We start from the raw sequence: 23117 nt of genomic DNA on the forward strand, positions 1-23117 counted from the left end.
ACGCACTCTCAGAAATCTCCCAGAGCAGTAACTAACAACTATATTTAGAGGAAAAAAAACAATTATATGCATGTGCACACAAAAAGGATATTACATAATGTGCACAGTATGAAATCTTAACCTAAATTTTGACACAAGGATAGCTGCTTGACAGTAGTTGCTTCATCAGACTGTGGCAGCCTGTGCCACAGAACAACCACCTCACTTACATTGTCTAAGTACAGGGTTCATTAACTTGCAAAAAGCTAATGGCCCACATTTTCAAAAGTAGAACCTAAAGTTTGGATCTGGGGAAATTCTGAGAACCCAACAATTCCCACTGACCTTAGTGGTGCTTAGGACTTTTTAATATCAGGCCATTTATTTAGGTGCCTAAATATTAATTTAGAAACTTCACTTTGGGCTCCTGTTTTTAAAAACCTTGGCCAATAACTGCTGTACATGTTTTTGAAGATGAGTTCTTTCCTACTAAAATGAGAGCGTAGCTACTTAGGTTGAAGACTGTTACCAACTCTCATGATTTCATCACAAGTCTCACAATGTTTGGAGTTTTTCTTAAAGCCCCAGATGCTAGAACCAAGAGGCTGAATGAAAATCTCATCTTTAGGGAGTTTTTTTGTTTGTTTGTTTTTTGGTGGGGGTTTTTTTGAGTTTCTAGCCCTCACATTTGCAGAGAAATCTTTAAAAATGCAAAGTAAGCGAACCCTAAAGGCTCAAAAACCAGAAGGCAAATAACTAACTCCAAATTCATTATTTAAAAAAAAAAAAAAAAAAAGTTATTCACCTTGTGCAGTCATGATGGTTCTTCGAGATGTACCTCTCTGCCCCCTCTCCCCCCCATGGGTGCTCCACAACCCACCCTTCCGCCCTCTACTTTGGACTTCTTGTCTATGACTCTGCGGTAGAGAAAGAACTGAGGGGGGAGGAGGGGGGTTACCCTGCATGCGCTGGCAGGGCATGAGGTGAGACAGTGCCTTATGGACACGGCTACTGAAGTTCTCCAATCAGCAGCACAGGGACACAAGCACAACTACAGTGGAGCACCCTTGGGTCACCCATCTTGAAGAACCATCATTACTGCACAAGGTGAGTAACTACTTCTTTCAGTAACATCCCTTTGGGTGATCCACTGTAGGTGACTCCCTAGTAGTACCCCTACCAGAGGTCTGGGGCTTCGGAGTTGGGTCAATAACAGATGACACTATTGTGAGGGAGCCATACATGGGATCAGAGGCGGAGTCCCCAGTGATCGAATGATGTTCTGTGAAGGTGTGGACGAACGCCCATGTCGCCGCTCTACCGATTTCTGAGATAGGGAAATTCTTGAAGAAGGCGACAGAGGAAGAGACTAGCCTCATGGAACATATGGTCCTCAAAGTCGCTTCTTCCTCAATGCTTCCCTCCTGCGCCTCTACGATCTCTTCTGGCGGTTCCAAGGCTCTGAATGCCATGGTCAAGGGTGAGGCCAAAAGCCCGAGAGGCATGGGGGCAATATGCAGCCCAAGGATCCCAGTATGGCCACTGGGGTGGTGGTGCCCATGGTTGGCCATACCAAGGTGGTGGTGGTGGTGGGCCATCTGAGGATATCCTGAGGGGCCCTCTTGGTAGTGGGCACTATAGAAAGCATGACAGAAGTAATGAGACACTGCCTCCTCTGGTTTGCCGTTCGAGACCGCATTAGAGAGCGGGTGTGCATGGCAGGGCAGCGGAGAAAACTCCCAGCCGAGGTCCTGGTACCGAGAAGAGGAGACTCCAATACGTCGAATATGTGGAGGTCTCTCGAGTGCCGGAATTCCAGCAGTACGGACCGACTCGGTGCCAGTGCTGATACCGAGCGGGTTAGAGATCTTGCCCACACCGACCACTCTGGTGCTGGATGGGGCATTGATGATGGTGCCACGATGGTATGGCACATTTCAGCAGCATCTTCTTAGTGGAGTGCTGGCTCCTGTCTTTGTCCTTCAGTGCCATGGACTCAGTGCCTGTGCCCATTGGGTCCTTAGGTGCATCAACAGCACCTGCTACTCCAGATCTTCATGAGCCATGGGTACCAGGCAAGGATTGTCTCAATGCCGATGATACCAAGCATGCCAGAAATAGTTTACAGCTGACACAGGGCTCACTCTGGGGATTTCCCTCTCTTTTTTGATGACTTGCAAGAAGGGTCTGCAGTATTTTGAGGGTTGTAGGAAAGACTCACGTCTGCCAGGTAACTCTCAGTGCAGGTCCAGGGAGAGTTGGAGGGCCTTTTGACCCATGAAGATGATCTTCTGTCTCAACTCCCTATCCTTGCGAGACCTGGATCTGAGCTGCTGGCAGAGACCACACTTCTATGGAATGTGGCCTTCCCTGAAGCAGGATATGCACTGGGAGAGTTTGTCTGCTACAGGGATGGCCTCTTTGCAGGAGAGGGACTTCTTGATGCCCAGTGAACCAGGCATACCTGTTGAGGGAAGGGTCCCTGACGAAAAGGAGGGTGGGGGGAATAAAAGTCTTGTTTGTTTGCTTTTTTGTTCCGGAACAAAGTAAAAGAAGAAGAAGAAACAACAACTAAGACCAGGAAGACTAACTAACTATAGAAATGCAAAAGAAGGGAATGGTTGGAAACAGATTGCTAATAGTTCTGTCTCTAGCCAGGGGCAGTTGAGAAGGAACTGAGGGGGGCTAGTTCGCGCACGTTGGCTAGGCTTGTAGCGAGGCATGAGGAGAGACAGTGGGTGTGCAGGCCTAATGGACACTGCTACTGAAGTGCTCCGATAAGAAGCGCAGGGACACAAGCACACCTACAGTGGAGCGCACCCATAAGGATACTACTCAAAGAAGAATCTTTTGATTTCAAGCCTTTTGGGGGGGGGGCACCGAGTCAAGATCTTTGAACATTTGTTATTGGCAAAACTGGTATTCCGAAATTAAGGCCCTGATTCTCCACTATGTCACAGAATCATAGATTATCAGGGTTGGAAGGGACCTCAGGAGGTCATCTAGTCCAATCCCCTGCTCAAAGCAGGACCAATTCCCAACTAAATCATCCCAGCCAGGGCTTTGGCAAGCCTGACCTTAAGAACTTCGAAGGAAGAAGAGTCCCCAGGTGACGCATTCCAGTGTTTCACCATCTTCCTAGTGAAAAAGTTTTTCCTAATATCTAACGTAAACCTTCCCCACTGCAACTTGAGACCATTAGGCCTCGTTCTGTCATCTGCTACCACTGAGAACAGTCTAGATCCATCCTCTTTGGAACCCCCTTTCAGGTAGTTGAAAGCAGCTATCAAATCCCCCCTCATTCTTCTCTTCCGCAGACTAAACAATTCCAGTTCCCTCAGCCTTGCCTCATGAGTCATGTGTTCCAGTCCCCTAATCATTTTTGTTGCCCTCCGCTGGACATTTTCCAATTTTTCCACATCCTTCTTGTGCTGTGGGGCCCAAAACTGGACACAGCACTCCAGATGATGCCTCACCAATGTCGAATAGAGGGGAATGATCACGTCCCTCAATCTGCTGGCAATGCCCCTACTTATACATCCCAAAATGCCATTGGCCTTCTTGGCAACAAGGGCACACTGTTGACCCATATCCAGCTGCTCGTTCACTGTAACCCCTAGGTCCCTTTCTGCAAAACTGCTGCCTAGCCATTCGGTCCCTAGTCTGTGGCAGTGCATGGGACTCTTCCGTCCTAAGTGCAGGACTCTGCACTTCTCCTTGTTGAACTCGTCAGATTTCTTTTGGCCCAATCCTCTAATTTGTCTAGGTCCCTCTGTATCCTATCCCTACCCTCCAACCTATCTACCTCTCCTCCCAGTTTAGTGTCATCTGCAAACTTGCCGAGGGTGTAATCCACACCATCCTCCAGATCATTGATGAAGTTATAGAACAAAACCAGCCCCAGGAACAACCCCTGGGGCACTCCACTTGATACCGGCTGCCAACTAGACATGGAGCCATTGATCACTACCCGTTGAGCCCAACAATCTAGCCAGCTTTCTATCCACTTTATCGTCCATTCATCCAGCCCATACTTCTTTAACTTACTGGCAAGAATACTGTGGGAGACAGTGTCAAAAGCTTTGCTAAAGTCAAGGAATAACATGTCCACTGCTTTTCCCTCATCTACAGAGCCAGTTATCTCGTCATAGAAGGCAATTAGATTAGTCAGGCATGACTTGCCCTTGGTGAATCCATGCTGACTGTTCCTGATCACTTTCCTCTCCTCTAAGTGCTTCAGAATTGATTCCTTGAGGACCTGCTCCATGATTTTTCCAGGGACTGAGGTGAGACTGACTGCCCTGTAGTTCCCAGGATCCTCCTCCTTTCCTTTTTTAAAGATGGGCACTACATTAGCTTTTTTCCAGTCTTCCGGAACCTCCCCCGATCACCATGAGTTTTCAAAGATAATGGCCAATGGCTCTGCAATCACATCCACCAACTCCGTTAGCACTCTCTAATGCAACGCATCCGGCCCCATGGACTTGCGCTCATCCAGCTTTTCTAAATAGTCCCGAACCACTTCTTTCTCCACAGAGGGCTGGTCTCCTCCTCCCCATGCTGTGCTGCCCAGTGCAGCAGTCTGGGAGCTGACCTTTTTCGTGAAGACAGAGGCAAAAAAAGCATTGAGTACATTAGCTTTTTCCACATCCTCTGTCACTAGGTTGCCTCCCTCATTCAGTAAGGGGCCCACACTTTCCTTGACTTTCTTCTTGTTGCTAACATACCTGAAGAAACCCTTCTTGTTACTCTTAACATCTCTTGCTAGCTGCAACTCCAGGTGTGATTTGGCCTTCCTGATTTCACTCCTGCATGCCCAAGCAATATTTTTATACTCTTCCCTGGTCATTTGTCCAGTCTTCCACTTCTTGTAAGCTTCTTTTTTGTGTTTAAGATCAGCAAGGATTTCACTGTTAAGCCAAGCTGGTCGCCTGCCATATTTACTATTCTTTCTACACATCGGGATGGTTTGTCCCTGTAACCTCAATAAGGATTCTTTAAAATACAGCCAGCTCTCCTGGACTTCTTTCCCCCTCATGTTATTCTCCCAGGGGATCCTTCCCATCAGTTCCCTGAGGGAGTCAACGTCTGCTTTTCTGAAGTCCAGGGTCCGTATTCTGCTGCTCTCCTTTCTTCCCTGAGTCAGGATCCTGAACTCGACCATCTCATGGTCACTGCCTCCCAGGTTCCCATCCACTTTAGCTTCCCCTACTAATTCTTCCCGGTTTGTGAGCAGCAGGTCAAGAAGAGCTCTGCCCCTAGTTGGTTCTTCCAGCACTTGCATCAGGAAATTGTCCCCTACACTTTCCAAAAACTTCCTGGATTGTCTGTGCACCGCTGTATTGCTCTCCCAGCAGATATCAGGGTGATTGAAGTCTCCCATGAGAACCAGGGCCTGTGATCTAGTAACGTCTGTTAGTTGCCGGAAGAAAGCCTCGTCCACCTCATCCCCCTGATCCGGTGGTCTATTGCAGACTCCCACCACGACATCACCCTTGTTGCTCACGCTTCTAAACTTAATCCAGAGACACGCAGGTTTTTCTGCAGTTTCATACCGGAGCTCTGAGTAGTCATACTGCTCTCTTACATACAATGCAACTCCCCCACCTTTCCTGCCCTGCCTGTCCTTCCTGAACAGTTTATATCCATCCATGACAGTACTCCAGTCATGTGAGTTATCCCACCAAGTCTCTGTTATTCCAATCCCATCATAATTCCTTGACTGTGCCAGGACTTCCAGTTCTCCCTGCTTGTTTCCCAGGCTTCTTGCATTTGTGTATAGTCACTTGAGATAACTTGCTGTTTGTCCTGCTTTCTTAGTGTGAGGCAGGAGCCCTCCCCTTTCGCATTCTCCTGCTCGTGCTTCCTCCCAGTATCCCACATCCCCACTTACCTCAGGGCTTTGGTCTCCTTCCCCTGGTGAACCTAGTTTAAAGCCCTCCTCACTAGGTTAGCCAGCCTGCTTGCGAAAAGATGCTCTTCCCTCTCTTCGTTAGGTGGAGCCCGTCTCTGCCTAGCACTCCTCCTTCTTGGAACACCATCCCATGTCTCTACCCAGGCCTTTTCCTTCTACGGGGAGGATGGACGAAAATACCACTTGCGCCTCAAACTCCTTTATCCTTCTTCCCAGAGCCACGTAGTCCACAGTGATCCGCTCAAGGTCCAAGCTGTCACTTGTGGTTCCCTGAGTCAGAGCTACCCAAACTTGGTGCATGTAGGGCTGCAAGGGGGAGGAGCCTAATGTCAGTAGAAGACTGGGCCTAACTCTTCTCTGTTTCACCACACCACCTCACCTGCCCATCCTTCCCCACTACATCTGCTTCCTTCCCCTTCTCGTGGGAGGGAGAGGCAGCCGCTGGTGTAGGAGGGGTTTTCTCCAGCTGTACTGCAGCAGAGTTTCCTTGCAGAGTGGGGAATTCACCAGCTACTTTAAAGCTACTTTGCGCTCCTCCTGCAGAGCAAAGTAATAGACTGGAGAGCTCTACCCTCAGTCTCTTATTATAGGAACCATACCATGCTATATGGTAACTTGTCATCTACTATGTACAACGGAACCACTATTCCTTCTGAATAGCAACAATGCCATTCTAGGAAGAGACAATCACCTAACTTTACCTTCTGAGCATGGAAGGGGCGAGGGGGGGGGGAGAATTAATTATCATTAATTACTTGTGTAATGGAAGTGCCCAGTGGCTCTAGTTGTATAACAGGACACCGTTATGCTACACAGTACACAAACACATAAAAGAGATGGCCTTTGACCCACAACACTAGTAATGAAAATCAATAAAGAAATAAAGGGTGTGGTTCAAAAAAAAATCAGAAGGAAAACATACTGGGCCCTTGAACTTTCCCCAGCTCTTCTCATATCTGGATGAATCTGTACACACACATACACACACACACACACACTCCCCACATCTCCTTGTTCAGTGGCTCCCATATTTTTTTATACAATAAATGTTCTACTTTAGGCATTTTGTGAGTTGTAATCTATAGCTTGTTAACCACTATATTCAGCTAGAAAAAAGCATCTGTTTAGTCTGTAACACAGGCATAAGAGGAAGTTAAAAATCACGCCAGAGAATGCTGCTTAGCTACCAGGAAGGATAGCATTTAGCAGTTTGCAGACATGAAAGGAGCAGAAAAACAGTTTGGAATTATCAAGCAGTTTGTGTGCACTATTGCTTTTTGTTGGTGACCGTGTCCATCTTCAGTTATATATAGCTAAAAACTTAAAAAAAAAAAAAAAAAAACCCTCCAAAAATGCAAACAACATATGCAAGTGTGCGGCTCTCCCTACACATTTAATTTCTGTATGCAAAATGGATGCTTGCAAAATATGCTCCGCTCACTACTTTTCATGTGATTCCAAAACACTATCTTTTATTGAACTTTTGATACATCAAAAACTTTAAAGCTGACAATGATAATTTCACCTCTTTAGAAAAGTGCAAAAGCAAAATTGAGCTGGGGACAGAAAGTGAGTATAAAGCTAAAATTATGGTCTCAACAAACTAGAGGAAAAACTGGTATCCAGCAGTGCTGGTAGATACTTAGACATTATGGTGATACAGGTCACATACAAAATTAGATAGCTATCTTTGTTTCAGATTCACATATGCCAAGTTATAAACTACAAATCTACCATGCTAATAATGAACCTCCTCTACCGAAAGAAAATTCAAGCTTGCTGAGTTGCTTATTGGTGTTGTCTTCACACCTTTTGAAAGGCAATATTTTTAGTTTGGAAGATAGAAGAATCGTGCATGCAAAATTTCCTTAGTATAGTTCTAAGCAACTAGCCGTACAGGGCAAACTACTGAAAAGACATACTAAATAAATAAATCTACAGTGACACCCACACAAAATTAAGTTAAAAGAACATTATTAAGATTACTAAGTGAAGCACTCAAAAGTTAGGAAATGCCAGATTTAAGTTTGCCTCTAGAACCCTAATTCAACCCCACTGTGTACATGCACCATGCTATAGTTTTAATTACATGCTCACTGCTACTTTTTCCACAGGAACCCCTGAAACCGAAATAAAACAAACTCCATCACATGGGATCATAGCGACATCCACATGGGCCATCAGCAGAATTGCTACCTTTAGTCCACTGCTCAGACCTCTGCCACTTGAACTAACAGAGTAATTGATAGTAGTAGTAGGCTAAAAGAAAAGGAGTACTTGTGGCACCTTAGAGACTAACAAATTCTATATACAGACCAGAACTAGTGTGAAATGAGATAGTTTGTCATTGGGTTTCACAGACATTTACTTACAACAGGTGAATGGTAAGACTCTGAAACCATGGATTCCATTCCAGGCTCTGAGGGAAGCATGCTTTTAGTAAGCATAGACTTTCTGCTTCCTCCACCCCGGCTTGATCCCCTCTGCCCCACTACTTTTCCACTCCCAGACTTCTCCCATCCCTGCTCCCAGTCCCCTCCCCCAGACCTTCTGCTCCTTATCCCCAGTCTCCTTGTCCAGACATTCCAAGTTCCCTGCCCCTACCTCAGCTCCTTATCCCCAGTTGCCTTGCTCATTCCATCTCAGCTACCCCTTCCTGATTCCTCATCCAATGTCTCTCTCACCCCACCCCCCACATTCCCTGTCTCACTGACTCCCATTCCCAGTCTCCTCCATGGGCTCCTTGCGTGGCTTTGTCTCGGTTTCTTTGTCCAAAAAGTCCCAGTTCTCCCTGCCCCTCCCCCCGCCCCACACCCACATACCCTGGTTCCTTGTCAGATGTGTCTTCCTCCCCCCCAACCCCCACCGGTTGCCAATCTCATTACTCAGCCAGTCCCAGTCTCCCATGAGGGCTCTTCATCCAATGTCACTCTCCCAACACCCCAAATCTGAGGCTCCTTTGAGGTCAGACTAGAATTTCTAACAGGGCTTTCTGGCCTTAAAGTGTATACATATATTAATCCTCTGCCCCTTCCCCATAGCTCCCAAACTCTGGAGTTTAGGCAGCAGCATGGGAGATAGTTGAATAATTTTGCTCCTGGAAAAGCGGTTTGGGTTTTGAGCATGTAGGAGACTACTAAAGCTACTGGCACAGGGAAGGACACGTATCACTTCTTTTCTTCACACTTAGGCTTGATCCAAAGTTCATGGAGGTCAGCGGAAAGATTCTCATTGACTTCACACCCCGAGCAAGAAAGTGGCAGCAGCTGTAAAGTGGCAGTGTAGACAAGGCCTCAGACAGACAACACTACATTAAGATTACACGCTGTTAACCTTCTAAATGTGTCCTTCAGGATGATAAAGAAGCAATTTGTAATGAAAGCTTAGATTTGGGAACACAATTTTGGGAGAAAGGGTAGGTTCTGTGGCAAAGTCCATACCTTCAGGGCCAGCTCCAGGCACCAGCTTTCCAAGCAGGTGCTTGGTCGGCATTCAGAATGGGGCGGAAGTCCGTGTCCCACGGTGGCAATTCGGCAGCAGCTCCGCCGCTCTTCCGTGTGCAGCGGCGGCAATTTGGTGGCAACTGCTTGGGGCGGCAAAATTGGTAGAGCCGCCCCTAGATACACCTCTAAAGACCTGAAACCTGGAAGCACTCCAAGCACTGAACTCTCTTTGAAGTCAGTAGGGCTTCTGCATGCAGAATACTTGCAACATTGGGCCCTATGTTTCAAAGAACTCACTATGCTGAAAAGCACAGCATGCGTCTACAGAAAAACTATTTCCTCTGCTCTTTCTAAAAACAAACAGAGTGTAAAGCAACATTACAAAAAAACGAAAAAAAAAACCCTGAAAACAGCCTGAAGGTGCTAAAACTATGCTACCTCCATGTAATCCAGAGGATTAATAAAAGCACACACACACCAAAAAAAAAAAAATCACATTTATCTCAACTTCTGCAAACTAAGACAAAATTTTAAAGGGACACATTCAACATGAAATCAAGTAAATTAAAAGACAAGTAGTAGTACAGCAGAGCAGCAGCTCTGCTAAAGTTAAGCTTCAGACAAGCTTTCAGTTTAAACCTTGACTATTCTAAGTGCTTTAAAATCCATATGGTTAATTGGATTGCCTTGAAACTTGGTATGTCTCATCATGGGGGTGCAAGATATAGTCAGTGATCCAGCTTGAACAACGGGTTCCTGAGATACAGCTCCTGAAAAACATAGGTTTCAGAGTAACAGCCGTGTTAGTCTGTATTCGCAAAAAGAAAAGGAGTACTTGTGGCACCTCAGAGACTAACCAATTTATTTGAGCATAAGCTTTCGTGAGCTATAGCTCACTTCATCTGAGCTGTAGCTCACAAAAGCTTATGCGCAAATAAATTGGTGAGTCTCTAAGGTGCCACAAGTACTCCTTTTCTTTTTGCTGAAAAACATAGCTTTTCTTAGGCTTTGTCTATGCCACTGTAAGGTCCACAGTATAGACATAGCCATAAAGTTGACACAGGGCTTGTCTACACTTACAGTGCTGCAGGTGTAAAGGTTTGGCCAGCCCCGGAACAGCATGAGCCACGTCCTTTCCAGGCAGGGCCCGCCCTTTACTCTCAGTCTCCCCTCTTGGAAAGCAGCAGCTCCTCCCTGCAGCTTCCAGCTGTTGCTCCTCCCTCCTAGCTGCCAAGCAGGGCCCCGGCAGCACAATGTGACCGAGCAGGGCCAACAAACCCTGGCAGAAATCTAGGGGGCACATGACCTTGAGTACCGCCCTTCCTCCCCCCAAGCATCGCCTCTGCACCAGACCTTTGGAGGATATCAAATTAAAATATAGTTTGAAAAAGAAAAAAAAGAAAAAAAGAAAAAAAAGAGTTGCTTCTGCACTTAGGGGCCCTAAGGCTCACACACCTAATGACTTACACTGAGCATGGAGACAGAGAGTTAACAGCATTTTTAATCTATAAAGTTTTAGATCAGTTGGCCAGCTCAATAGGCTAAACAGTAGTCCTTTGAACCTAGCCCATCCAGCCAGTGAGAGTTTTGAGTCCCACCGTGGGCTGAAAATCTGGAAAAGGTTGGACGGCACGTCGCTAAAATCTCTCTGTTGGTTTTGAGGGAAAGTAATCCCACTAACGTAACAAAACAAAAATCAGACATGTGAATGCTTGCTGGCAGGAAGGGGCATTTTAGCAGGTGGAGGAGTTGAGGGAATAGGGGTGAGAATGCATCAGGTGAGGGAGATAAATGTGGATGGGTGGCAGAGGCGGTGAGAGGGGCTGGGGGACTCAGCTTAGGGGGAAAAGACACTGGTGGGAAGGGGACATGGGGGTGAGTGGTAGGGACTGGAAAAGAATTGGGGTGCCTGTCAGCACCATAGTGTGTGTGTGTGTGTGTCCCTGCGTACCCCACCAGTGTGAGCTGGAATATAGGGGTCCCTGCCCTCTGGGTGGAGAGGGTCAATCCCTCCTTCACTCCCCACTATGTAAGCCAGGTTCTGGGAGAGGCTTGCCATAGTGGGGGTGTCTGAGCCCCACACCCATGTGAGCTGAAGCTCTTAGGTGCCTTATACCTCTAAGGGGCTCTGAGCCCATCACCCTAGCCACCCCAATGTAGGCCACTATCTGAGTAAGCGCTCCATCCAGAGGGGTCCTCAGGCTAAGAACAGGCATGCTCAAAGTATGAAGCAAAAACACTGTTGTGAGGAGCCGAGAATGGGCATGCTTAACACTCTCTAGTAGTGGGGAGGGGGCCTGGGAACACCCAGTGACATGAACAGAGCAGTTCTCTCATCTCACAGCTATTCTTTCAGGCTGTATTAATCTCCCCTGGGTATCCTCTTTCAGCTAAGAGCACCTCATTGAGATGAATGGGCCATTTCACACCTCTCATAGCCTCCTATGCTGCAGATGGATATGCAGGGCTGGGTGCGCCATCTACCAAAGGAATAGGGGGACAGTGGGGAGTGAGTGATCTGAGCGGAAATCCAGTAAGGCCAAGAAGCACACAGAATCCAGTTCCTTTTCAGAAAACGGAGATGACTCTTAAAAGAGCTTTTTGATGCTCTCCTATCCATAAGGGGAAAGCCAGATTCCAAGGCTAAGTCTGTCAGAAACCTGGGTACACTGCCACGTACATACACCAGGGACAAGCCTCCCCTGCCTGTGTGTGTGTGGATAAAACAGCATGGTGGGGGCTGGCTGAGAGGGTGGCCAGACTGGAAGGGAAAGGCTGGTTGATGGTACTGAGCAACAAGAAGCAGAAGGGTGTAGGGCCAGGATGGATAGTCTATTTGACCTATAACTACTATGACGACTCCTAACTCCTGCCAACAAGGTTGTTTTTGTTTTTTTGTTTTTTTTAATGTATAAACAAAAACACCCTAGGAGATTAAATGGCAAAAAGCTTTAACACCACAGATGAGGCTTCCTGGTGACGGGCCCACGGGACCCTCCTGCCCAGCCGCTGAGCTTCTGGCCCAGGAGCCTCACCCCCAGTCCTTCCCCGGCTGTTCCCCCTGCCCTGCAGCCTCAGATCACTGCGCTGCTGGTGCAATGCGCTGGGCGGCGGGGCTACGAGCTCCTGCCGCCAGCGCATCTGCATGATGCCTGACCTGGTGCTCTCTGGTGCACAGTGGTGTGGCAGGCGGGCGGCGTGGCTCCAGGGGCTGCGGATAGGGGTTGGGGTGGTCAGAGGGCAGGGAACAGGGGGGTTGAATGGGGGCAGAGGTCCCAGGGGGCAGTCAGGAAGGGGGGGGCCGGTCAGGGGACAAGGAGCAAGGGGTTGGGTGGATGGGGCAGAAGTCCTGGGGGGTGGGGGGCCGAGCCATGTCTGACTGTTCGGGGAGGCACAGCCTCCCCTAACCAGCCCTCCATACAATTTTGGAAACCCGATGCGGCCTCCTCAGGCCAAAAAGTTTGCCTGCCCCGACCTAAACCTATGTGGTCTCTTATCCATCGTGAAACTCACAGACCGTTCTCACCTCCGCACTCACTACTGACAATATCCATGGCAAGAAACACCCCCCAGTGTCTTGCTATTGAGACAACCTGTAACATTTTGAAATAAAATGATGCAGACTAGCTCCTGAAGGTAGTCATGTTCTCCTTTCCTTTCCTTACACACGTGGGGTACACACAAACCCTGATCTCCTCATCTCATCATTACAGCTCTGTGATGCTCCTCATCTCACAAACACGCATCTACCAACCTGGCCTTGTCATAACTCAAGCCATTCAAAAAACAGCTACAACTCACAACAGAAGACTGCAGTGAACTCAGATAGTTTGCAGTGGCTTCTGCAAGCTCCAGAGGGACAGAGTTAAGGTTGTGTGTGCATGTACCTCAACTCTGTATTTCCTGGTTTCCTGAAGTTTGAGTTTTGCTGATCTCGATGTTTTGGAAAGGCACCAGCTATCATCAGGAAATTTAAATTTGCTTTAATGAAGATTTTTGCCCTTTAATTTGGTAAGACCCTTACTCTTAACTCTCTTGCCAGTGTCAGTGGTTTTACTATCACATTTCCTCTTTAAAAAAATCCTTCCCCTAATGCTCTGTGACAGAACCACTCTGAACAAGTCAACCAACTACCCAGAAGCGACTACATACAAAGTACACAATTTGTTTTTTCTTTACCCGCTTGATCTTACAGTAATCTTATGTACTTCTAACAACAAAAAGGGTAAAAGCATTCAGTCTTAAGTGTGGCTTTGAAGATGAAATTCAAATTATGATAAATGCAAAGTAATGCACATTGGAAAACATAATCCCAAGTACACATAAAAAATGATGGGTCTAAATTAGTTGTTACCACTCAAGAAAGAGCTCTTGAGAGAGCTTTCAGAGTAGCAGCCGTCCACAATGACTCCAAAACATCCACTCAGTGTGAAGCGGCAGTCAAAAAAAGAAAACAGAATGTTGGCAATCATTAAGAAAGGGACAGAGAAGAAGACAGAAAATAACTTATTGCCTTTATATAAATCCATGGTACACCCACATCTTGAATACTATGTGCAGATGTGGTGGCCCCAGCTCAAAAAAGATATATTGGAACGGGAAAAGGTTCAGAAAAGGGCAACAAAAATGACTAGGGTATGAAACACCTGTCATATGAAGAGAGATTAATAAGACTGACTTTTCAGCTTGGGAAAGAGATGACTAAGGGGAGTAATATGATAGAGGTCTATAAAATCATGACTGCGGTGGAGAAAGTAAATAAGGAAGTGTTATTTACTTCTTCTCTTAACACAAGAGCTAGGCGTCACCAAATGTATTTAATAGGCAGCAGGTTTAAAACAAACAAAAGGAAGTATTTTTTCACACAACGCATAGTCAACATGTGGAATTCTTTGTCAGAGGATGTTGTGAAGGTCAAGACTATAACAGGGTTCAAAAAAGAATTAGATAAGTTCATGGAGGATAGATCCATCAATGGCTATTAGCGAGAACAAGCAGGGGGGTGTACCTAGTCTCTGTTTGCCAGAAGCTTGGTTTGGGCGACAGGGAATGGATCACTTGATGATTACCTGTTCATTCCCTCTGGAGCACCTGGCATTGGCCGTTGTCGGAAGATAGGATACTGAGCTAGATGGACCTTCGGGCCGATCCAGTATGGACGTTCTTAAGTTCTTTAAGAAGAAAAATTAGATGGATATGCAAGGCTTGTCTACACATGGAGTTATTCAACAGCTATTCCTGAATAACTCCATGTATGGACATTCTTATTCTGGAGTAAGTGTAGCGACACATGGAATTATTCAGGAATAGCTACTGCACTTTTAATTTGGACTCTACTTTAATCCAAACTAAATTTCCAAGTTTAGACAAATACTTACGTACTCTTTTGAACAAATAAACTTGAAAAGTAGTAATTATACATAACTGAATGAAACATATGTTACTATAAATGATTCAATTTTAAAAAAATGCTATAAAATCCAAGATGCCCTCATTGAAGCAAACTACACAAAAACATTAAAAAAAAGTCACTGAGCTTTATGGACTGCACTTCCCACCCATAAACACTCATAAAAACTACTTTTGTAAATACAATTATTTAACTTATCTCATATTGTTTTCTACTGTGCATCTCCAAACAAATAAATTCAGGAATCGCATATATTATGACTGAGGAGAGTCCTGATTTTTATAAATCATTAGTTCGTCTCCAATCAACATTCACAACTTCTCACAGCTCTGAAATGTTCTCAGTACCATGAACAGAAGTCCTCTCAGAATACTGACTGGTTTATCAACTGTTCCATTGTGTTTTCCTCCTGGCGTAACTTTCCATATTAATCATAAGTATTCTGCTTAATAAATAAATAAATAAATAAAAAAATAAATATTCCATATCCACAGCACAGAATACTAACAGCAAGAGGGAAACTGCATGTATACAAAGTAAATACAAGACATCCAAGTTCTCAAGGTATAATGCCAGTGATTCATTTGCAAACTTGGTGACAAAACTGGTTTGTTTTGCAGTTCCCACAGTACTGACAACACAAGAGGTACTCTTTATGAGTTCTGCAAATATTTCCAGTTCATGCAGCATTTCGAAAACATTATCAGACCAGTTGACGTGTGAATCAGAAGATGTAACTCTGTAAGAGGTAAAATTGTGCGTTTGCACAAGAAACATTTACTTCTTTGTACATTCATAAACGCTGCCACTCCTTCCCACATAATGCAGGGATAGGTCATGCTGCTTCAATTCTGCCTACTTCTGAGCAACTGAGTACTTGTTCCAACAGTTGACTTGGATGAGGTAGCTCTCTGCTATAGCTCGTATAACGAATGGATACCTATCCCCAACCTCATGCTGCCCAATGTCCTGGATCCTGCAACAAACTGCAGGTGTGACACGGCACCATCTACAAAACTAAAACCACTCTGCCCCAATGACAAGGAGATTTGTTTTTAAAAAATTCTGCCAGTTGTACCACTCATAGTTGGTGTTACTGATGCTGAATGGGGATATGGCTGTACTCAGTCTCCCTCTCCTTGGATGATGGGAACAGCACAAGATAAGCATAATCACTACCATTTTCCTTACCACTCCTTTTGACCTCTCTGGGTATGCCCACCCAACAAATGCTACAGTGGTATAGGAGCAGCACTGCAGCTACCCAACTGTATTGTAGACACTTGCTACTGCAATGGAAGGGGTTTTCCATCGCTGTAGTAAATCCATCCCCTCAGGGCAACAGAACTTAGGTCAGTTTAACTACATCTCTGAGGGATGCAAATTCTCCCACCCCTGAGTGATGTAGCTGGGTTGACCGATCTAGTGTAGACCAGGCTTCTGCCCTCAGTCCAGCACTGAATACAGAACAGAGTACTTCATGTTATGCTGTAATTAATGGGAAACAGGATGTTAAAGTGGGGGATCCTCATTCACAGCTACCATAGAGCAAAGAGTTTGTCTCCTGCACCTGGATCCAAAACATTTTGTTCCCCTTTTTACCAGTGTGCATATAAACCTGCTGTTCTTGCTCTTCTCCTTCCCATTACATAGTCTCATAGCCACAATTTTGGCTTCCTAGTGATTTCAAAAATTTGGCAAAGAATTCTCTCCAGAACTGGAAGCCGCTGCTATACCGGTGCTAAGCCTTCTCCACAGTCTCTGATAGTTATACATTTCTCCCTAATCAATGCTTCATCCTGGTCAAATCTGACAAATAAAAAGTAAATTTCAGGGAAGCAGCTCTCAGAAGTTTTCAGGTGGAAATGTCTAGCTGTAAAGTGACCATTTCTAAACAAGCTACACAATCCCGACCCTCTCCATCCAGCTATGGCCACTTGATGTATCTTCTTTTTCATCTATGGCTGGAGCTGGTACTGCTACTGGCAATAACCATTTCATGATATGGTGAATGACTGATGCTGACGCCAACATAATATGCCAGGAGAGAAGGCTAACATCAAATAGTAAAGCAGTTTTCAAAGAACTGTGGGTATTCCAGAGGCTATTACTAGCCTAGAAGTACAGGCCTCCATCGAGGAACAACACACAGTAGGCTTAGTTCTGATGCAACAAGAGAAGATTCGGCTAGCAACGGCTATGTTCTACCCTAGGGAATTTTGGCAAACAATTCCCACGGGCGTTATTACTGTTGCAGTTGCACTGGTGGGAGTGTTAGTACAGACAAGGCTCCAGAAGCTTCCACCATTTTTCCCACCAGGTTAATTAAGCAGCAGTAGGTTTAATTGACATGGTAATAAAAAGGCTGGAAAAAAGCTGCTATATCCCTATCTACAGAAGGGCTCACACTTTTGCTACCACCAGTAGAACTGGCCCCATAGTAGCCCCAGTGGGAATTTTTTGCAAGAATTCCCTAGTGTGATCAAGATCAATGGTAAAACATGTTACCCCTTGTAAAAATGGGAAGTAGGTATTTCAGGCAGACTATTAAATAAGGAGTCTGCAAAGGTTCAGAAACTTTCCCCTAATTATGGAAATTAACGAATGTAGACCTATATCTAGGAATAGTGAATCAGAGTCCTCAGGCTGATAGCATAAGGGAACTCAGTGAAACAAAAATCCCATTGTAAAACTGGGATATACGGACATCAGGAGAAATAAAATATAGAAACAACAGCTCTCAAAGTAATTACGGCAGATGACAAATATAGTAGGCCAATGCTTGCCAGAATCAGGCAGATACAGGATCTAAGAAAAAACTTTTCCCTTCCCATACGTCCCAGTAAGGGAGGACAATTTAACTGAAATGCAGACCTTCTCTCTGAGAGACCAGGTGAAAACAATTCCAGCCGAGCTGAGCAGGCCTGCTTGATCACATGGGACTCGTTCAGCCAGTGAGTGACAGGAAGAATACCATGATTTGCTCCATGACCAATCCTAACAAGCAATTAGACGCCCGTGTCAGATGACTCAGGCTCGCAGGGCACAGGCTAAGGGGCTATTTAACTGCAGTGTAGACATTCTGGCTCAGGCTAAGGTCCGAGCTGTGGGACCTTCCCATTGCACAGGGTCCTAGAGCCTGAGCTCCAGCCCTACAGGACATCTACACCCCAATTAAAAAGCCCCTTAGCTCAAGACCAAGTCAGCTGGTGTGGACCAGCCACGGGTTTTTTAATTGCAGCGTAGACGTGTTCTATGAAGTGGTAGACTGTCTTTCTCTCAGCAATACTGATTCTCAGAATTTACTGGTATTGGCCATGGCTACATACAAATTCTATTATTGGAGGTGTGTACTGATGAATATCTGGACTCTCATCCAACTCACTTTGAGTTTCCACTATTGTAACTATAATTTTAAGGCAGCAATATTTCTGCTGTGTTAAACCTGTTCTCCTTCCACTCCCCCGCCCCGCCCCAACCCACCCCCGGCAATCCATTTTTATTTTGTCCTTTCTTTCCCCACTTTAAGAAAAAGCCTTAAAACATTTCAGCTTCCCTCATCCTCCCCCAGAATAATCTTTAGAATGATCAGTCTTGGCCCTTTTTCCTTTTAAATTAGACCCCTTCTTTTACTGACTATGTTTTAAAAAGATTTTTTGTTTCTCATGACCCCAAAAACTTTGAGAAAAGTCATTATTTAAATTATTGTTCTAGTTCAAGTCAGAAATAATTCACAGGAAAAGTGCCTCTTACACCACATAGTCACTTGAAGAAATCCCATTATTTCTGCTTCCAAGCATAAACATGTCCATTTGCCTGCTGCGCAAGATTTTAGGGGCCCCAATTAAAACAATGCATTTGGTACATGGAGGAAACTTATGCCCCACTGAGGTTGCCTCCCTTATTGGCTTTGCAGGATTCCTGAATATTCCACAGTTATTTGGATTTTTTTTTTAAAACCACCGTAGCCTACCCAGATGAACAGAGATGGTATGTGACCAAAGACAAACAACTATAACAAGTCAGACAATTGGCTCAGTTAGTACAGGTTCACTCTGGTAACCATCAACAGAAGGTCTCCCTTCATTATAGCTGCATAATCCACCACTGAGTATACGAGGACTGTTTCTGGGAATGAAAAACATCTGAGGCTTTAAACCCATGGCTCCCACATTTGGAATTCACCACGGAGGATTTTTGATAGTTTGAAAAAAACCACGCATCATTTTAAAAAACAAAAAGCAAACAAAAACAAAACATGAATGTTGAGATAAAGAGCATTAAGTCTGGTTCATTTACAGGGTAGGAATTACAGAAGTGCCTAAGCATCTTTGGAGCACAAGTGCAAATGACAATCAATAGGACTTGTACTCCCAAGGCATTTTCAAAAATCCAATTCTTCGTGAGTAAGGAAAACGGTTCTTCACAGAAAACAAGAAATAATGGAGAAGAGAAACAGACACACACTATGGACCCATGTTTTCAATAGGCATATTTTCACATTGCTATATTTTATATCTTCTTCCCCACTACATTCATAAATTGTACGTATTCATCAGTATTAGATGAAAACAGATAAGGGCATTATCTCTGCCATAAAATGAAAGATAAGTTAAAGTCTTATCAAAACAAACAACCAAATCACTCCACCTTCTATCTTCAACACTAGTTTAACAACCATTTTATGAATATTTTCCTACTCAATCTCAGTTTCATTTTTATTTTTGACATTATCCAAAAAAAAATAACTGGTTATACTAACAATCACTTTGTTCATTACAACAACCCTTTAAATAATATCACTGAACATGATAAGGGAAACATTGTAAAATTCATTTTAAATTTACAACTGATGCAATAAATATTAAATCAGCATATCATTTTAAAAACTCGAGTCATTTTACCTGAACCAGTTAGTTTAACAATCTTCACAAACTAATACAAATGTTTACATTGCATAAACAATGTGTAAATTATCTGCAAGTGAGAAACGTCAAGAGAGTGTTACAACATACAGATCACACTTTTTAAAATTTAAATAGAAGTATTATATCTGCAATTTAAAGTACAAATAGGTTAAGAATTTTTTTGCACTGGTCATAGATATGTTTTCCTTTGACATGTTTTTCCATTTCAGATATTACCTACAGACAATAGTTAATTTCCATCTAAGCTGATATATGTCCACAGTACATTTGTTTCAGACATGCGGCATAATAGAGGGAGTTAACAGCTACCGCTGTATTTAGGTTGCTTAACACTTTCCATTATAAAAGACTTTTCAATGATTTTATGAGAAGCTCTAATTCTGCCATTATTTTGTCCATGTTGACTTCCAAGGACTTGCTGCAAACAATGGTAGCATTAGAGAAATCATGTACTTTAAGACTGAGTAGCGACCTGGAGAGGTTTCTTAAGCTTGTCCCATGAAATTCTATTCAGGCTGGCAGAGTTATAAATGGTTAAAAACTGCTATTTCCATTCTCTCACATGGGTTCTTCAAAAAAAAAAACCACCACTGGCAGCATGCCCAACAATAACTGAACATGAACATTCTATTGGGTCACACTGACCTCACAACCAAAGTAGCACCAGCACCACTGCACTAGGAATGCATGGGAGCTGCCAGAACAGTAGCAGGAGTGGGTGGGAAGCTAGGCCAGCCTTCCCCTCCAACTCTATCTATGACTCCAGAGTAGTGCCCTCATTCCAGGGACACTACATGGAGCAGAAGCTCCTCAAACTCTTGGTGTGGGAAGAGAACAAAGCCAAATTCCCCACAACCACTCCCCCGGATACAGAAACCCATCTTCCCCGCTGGGATAACATGCTTTTCTTAATGACAGAGGAGGTAGCAAATCCTCTAGGTCAAATCACAGTACTTGTGCTTCAGTACTGTAGGCTCGGGGTTCAAACCCTTCTGATGATATATGATTGAGAAGGAACTTGTAATAGTTATACATAGTGAATTTTTTAAAATCTTTTTCATATTAAAAAAGCATATGAAATTACATTAAAAAGCTATATAAAACAAACAATAATTTAGGTTGCAAAGTCAAGCACTCTAAAGTTAATGTCAAATGTACAGTTGGCCCATATAACCTTAATTCCGCCTCTTGTATGTATTCATTATAATCCAGTCTTTAAATTACATGATCAATACTAATTTTTTCCATAGAACATTTGCCTCATTTAGAGCACAAGACAGATGTACATGGAAGCAGAACAGAATTTGCATGGGTAATCATAAATCTGGAATTTCCTAACTTTCAAGTGTTTGACTTTGCAACCTAAATAACTTTCATTTCACAGGGGTTTTCATGTAGCCAACATATTCCGCAGCTTGAATTTTTTGTTAAAAAGGAAGGGAGATGTTTATGTTAGCCTTAAGAAAATGCATGCACAATTATTTCCATGGATGTTATGTAAATTGAAAGGGGATAATAATTAAAAAAAAAAAAAAAAGAGAGAGAGCGAGCGAGCAAGAGCAAAGAAAAACACAACATTTGACCAAACCAGCATGTTTACTCATCTCTTCCTTTCCACGTGTATGACCTAGCACTTATATCAGTCAGAGCTAGGTATTTGCATAAACAGAAAGACATACCTCACAGGGAAATTTTAAATTACAAACTAACACTTAAATTAATAGTCATCTTTACATTAATGTATACTAAATCTATCATACACTGCACCTCAGATGTACTGCCTTGCTCCTACCCCAATCATAAGAATTGACATTACTATTTACTTCTTTTACATTTTCTAACTATTTAATACAAATCTTTTATATAAATCCTTAACATAAATCCAATCCACATACACAGAAAAATTCAATTCTTCAGCATGGCCATTGTTCAGGCCCATTTTGGGGGGCTTTTTTTGGAAGGGAAGGGGTTCTTTGTCATACACTACTGAACTGCTAGGTTTGATCATTGTATCAGCATTGGAGAGCCATTCATGCCAGCCAGCTGTTTTCTATCTCTATTGAAGAAAACAGAGGCAAACAACATGCATAATTAACTCTCCTAGCCTTACCTTAAGATTGCACCCCTCTCTTTGTCTCCGGAGAAATAATGGTTTAAACAGTATCATTCTATCTATAGTACTTATATGGCCTTCAAGGCTATAGTATCTGACTGTCACACATCCTTTAATGCATTTCTCCTCACAACATCCTTATGAGATGGGGTAATGTTATTATCGTCTCTCTACAGACGAGGTAATGGGCAGAGGGAGACTAGGGATAAGGTTTTTAAAGGTACTGAGGCACTGAAAATGATTTAGACTCTTAAATCAGTTAGGCATTGCAATGCTGAGTGCCTCAATACCTTTAAAAGTCCAAGCCTAAATTACCAGCTCAAGGGCACACAGGAAGTTTGTGGTGCATAAGTCCATGTGTAAAAGGCATATTTTACTAATGATTCTAAAGACACCTGTAAGGAAACTATTTTGTTTCTCCTTTTTATCTGAAGCATCTGGCACTCGCCGCTGTCAGAAGACAAGAAGATGGACCATTGGTCTGACCCAGTATGGCTACTCTTACGTAAATTCCAGTGAGTGCGTATGTACACATTATGTTGTAGAACATACATATTATATAGCATATTTTATAAGGGTGCAAAACAAGCAAAAACAATGTATTGCCAACACTGATTAAGTAAAAAGATCTCCTGGAAAAATCCTAAACTTTTTTGGTGGAGTCCAAAAAAGGCACATTTCTTTCTTCTCTTCAGAAACTATAACAGCAATTATGTTACAGGATGCTATTTAAAGCCAAATCATTTTTCACTCATTTTATACTAGCTGTTACTCTACATAACACATACTTAGAATAAAGAGATTTCTATTTCTGACAGGATTGCTAGCCCTTCAGGATTGTCCTGGAGTCTCCAGGAATTAAAGATTAATCTTTAAGGCTGCGAGTTTGTCACAGAGGTCGTGGAAGTCCCGGGGCCAGCCATGCCAGCCACTGCTGGAGCCACCCCTCAGCCAGCCGCTCAGGCAGTCCCAGGGCCAGCCATGCCCCTCCCCACCCCACTAGAGCAGCGGCGCCCCCCCAGGGGGGAAGGGGAAGGGTCATCCCCACCCCATCCCAGCAGGGCTGGGGCAGCTAAGATTGACTCAGGGGTGTTTATAGTAAAAGTCATAGACAGGTCATGGGACGTGAATTTTTGTTTATTGCCTGAGACCTGTCCATGACTTTTACTAAAAAACAGTCGTGCCTAAATCTTAGCCTTATTAATCTTTAACTAAAGGTTATGTCATGTGATGAAACCTCCAGGAATCTGTCCAACCAAACTGGCAACCCTAGTTTCTGACAACCTATAAATCTATTATACAGTCTATTGTAAGATGTCAAATATTAAAC

The 23117-nt window shown here is 43.9% G+C and overlaps 1 protein-coding gene across 4 annotated transcripts in view; it reads right to left on the reverse strand.

Annotated features, from left to right (window-relative positions):
* HIVEP1 (HIVEP zinc finger 1) overlaps positions 1-23117 on the reverse strand; it is a 184767-nt gene that overhangs the window by 140241 nt on the left and 21409 nt on the right. Inside the window, exon 1 of one of the 4 annotated variants that reach the window (XM_084620934.1) lies at positions 9334-9613. The exons of the other annotated variants lie outside the window; for them this stretch is intronic. Coding sequence (XP_084477060.1) covers positions 9334-9385 — 52 coding nt within the window. The 5' untranslated portion in view covers positions 9386-9613. Of the gene's footprint in view, positions 1-9333; positions 9614-23117 lie in introns of those variants that run through there. 4 annotated transcript variants of the gene reach the window in all.

Source organism: Lepidochelys olivacea, assembly GCF_965140295.1.
Source record: "Lepidochelys olivacea isolate rLepOli2 genome assembly, chromosome: 2".
NCBI lineage: Eukaryota > Metazoa > Chordata > Testudines > Cheloniidae > Lepidochelys > Lepidochelys olivacea.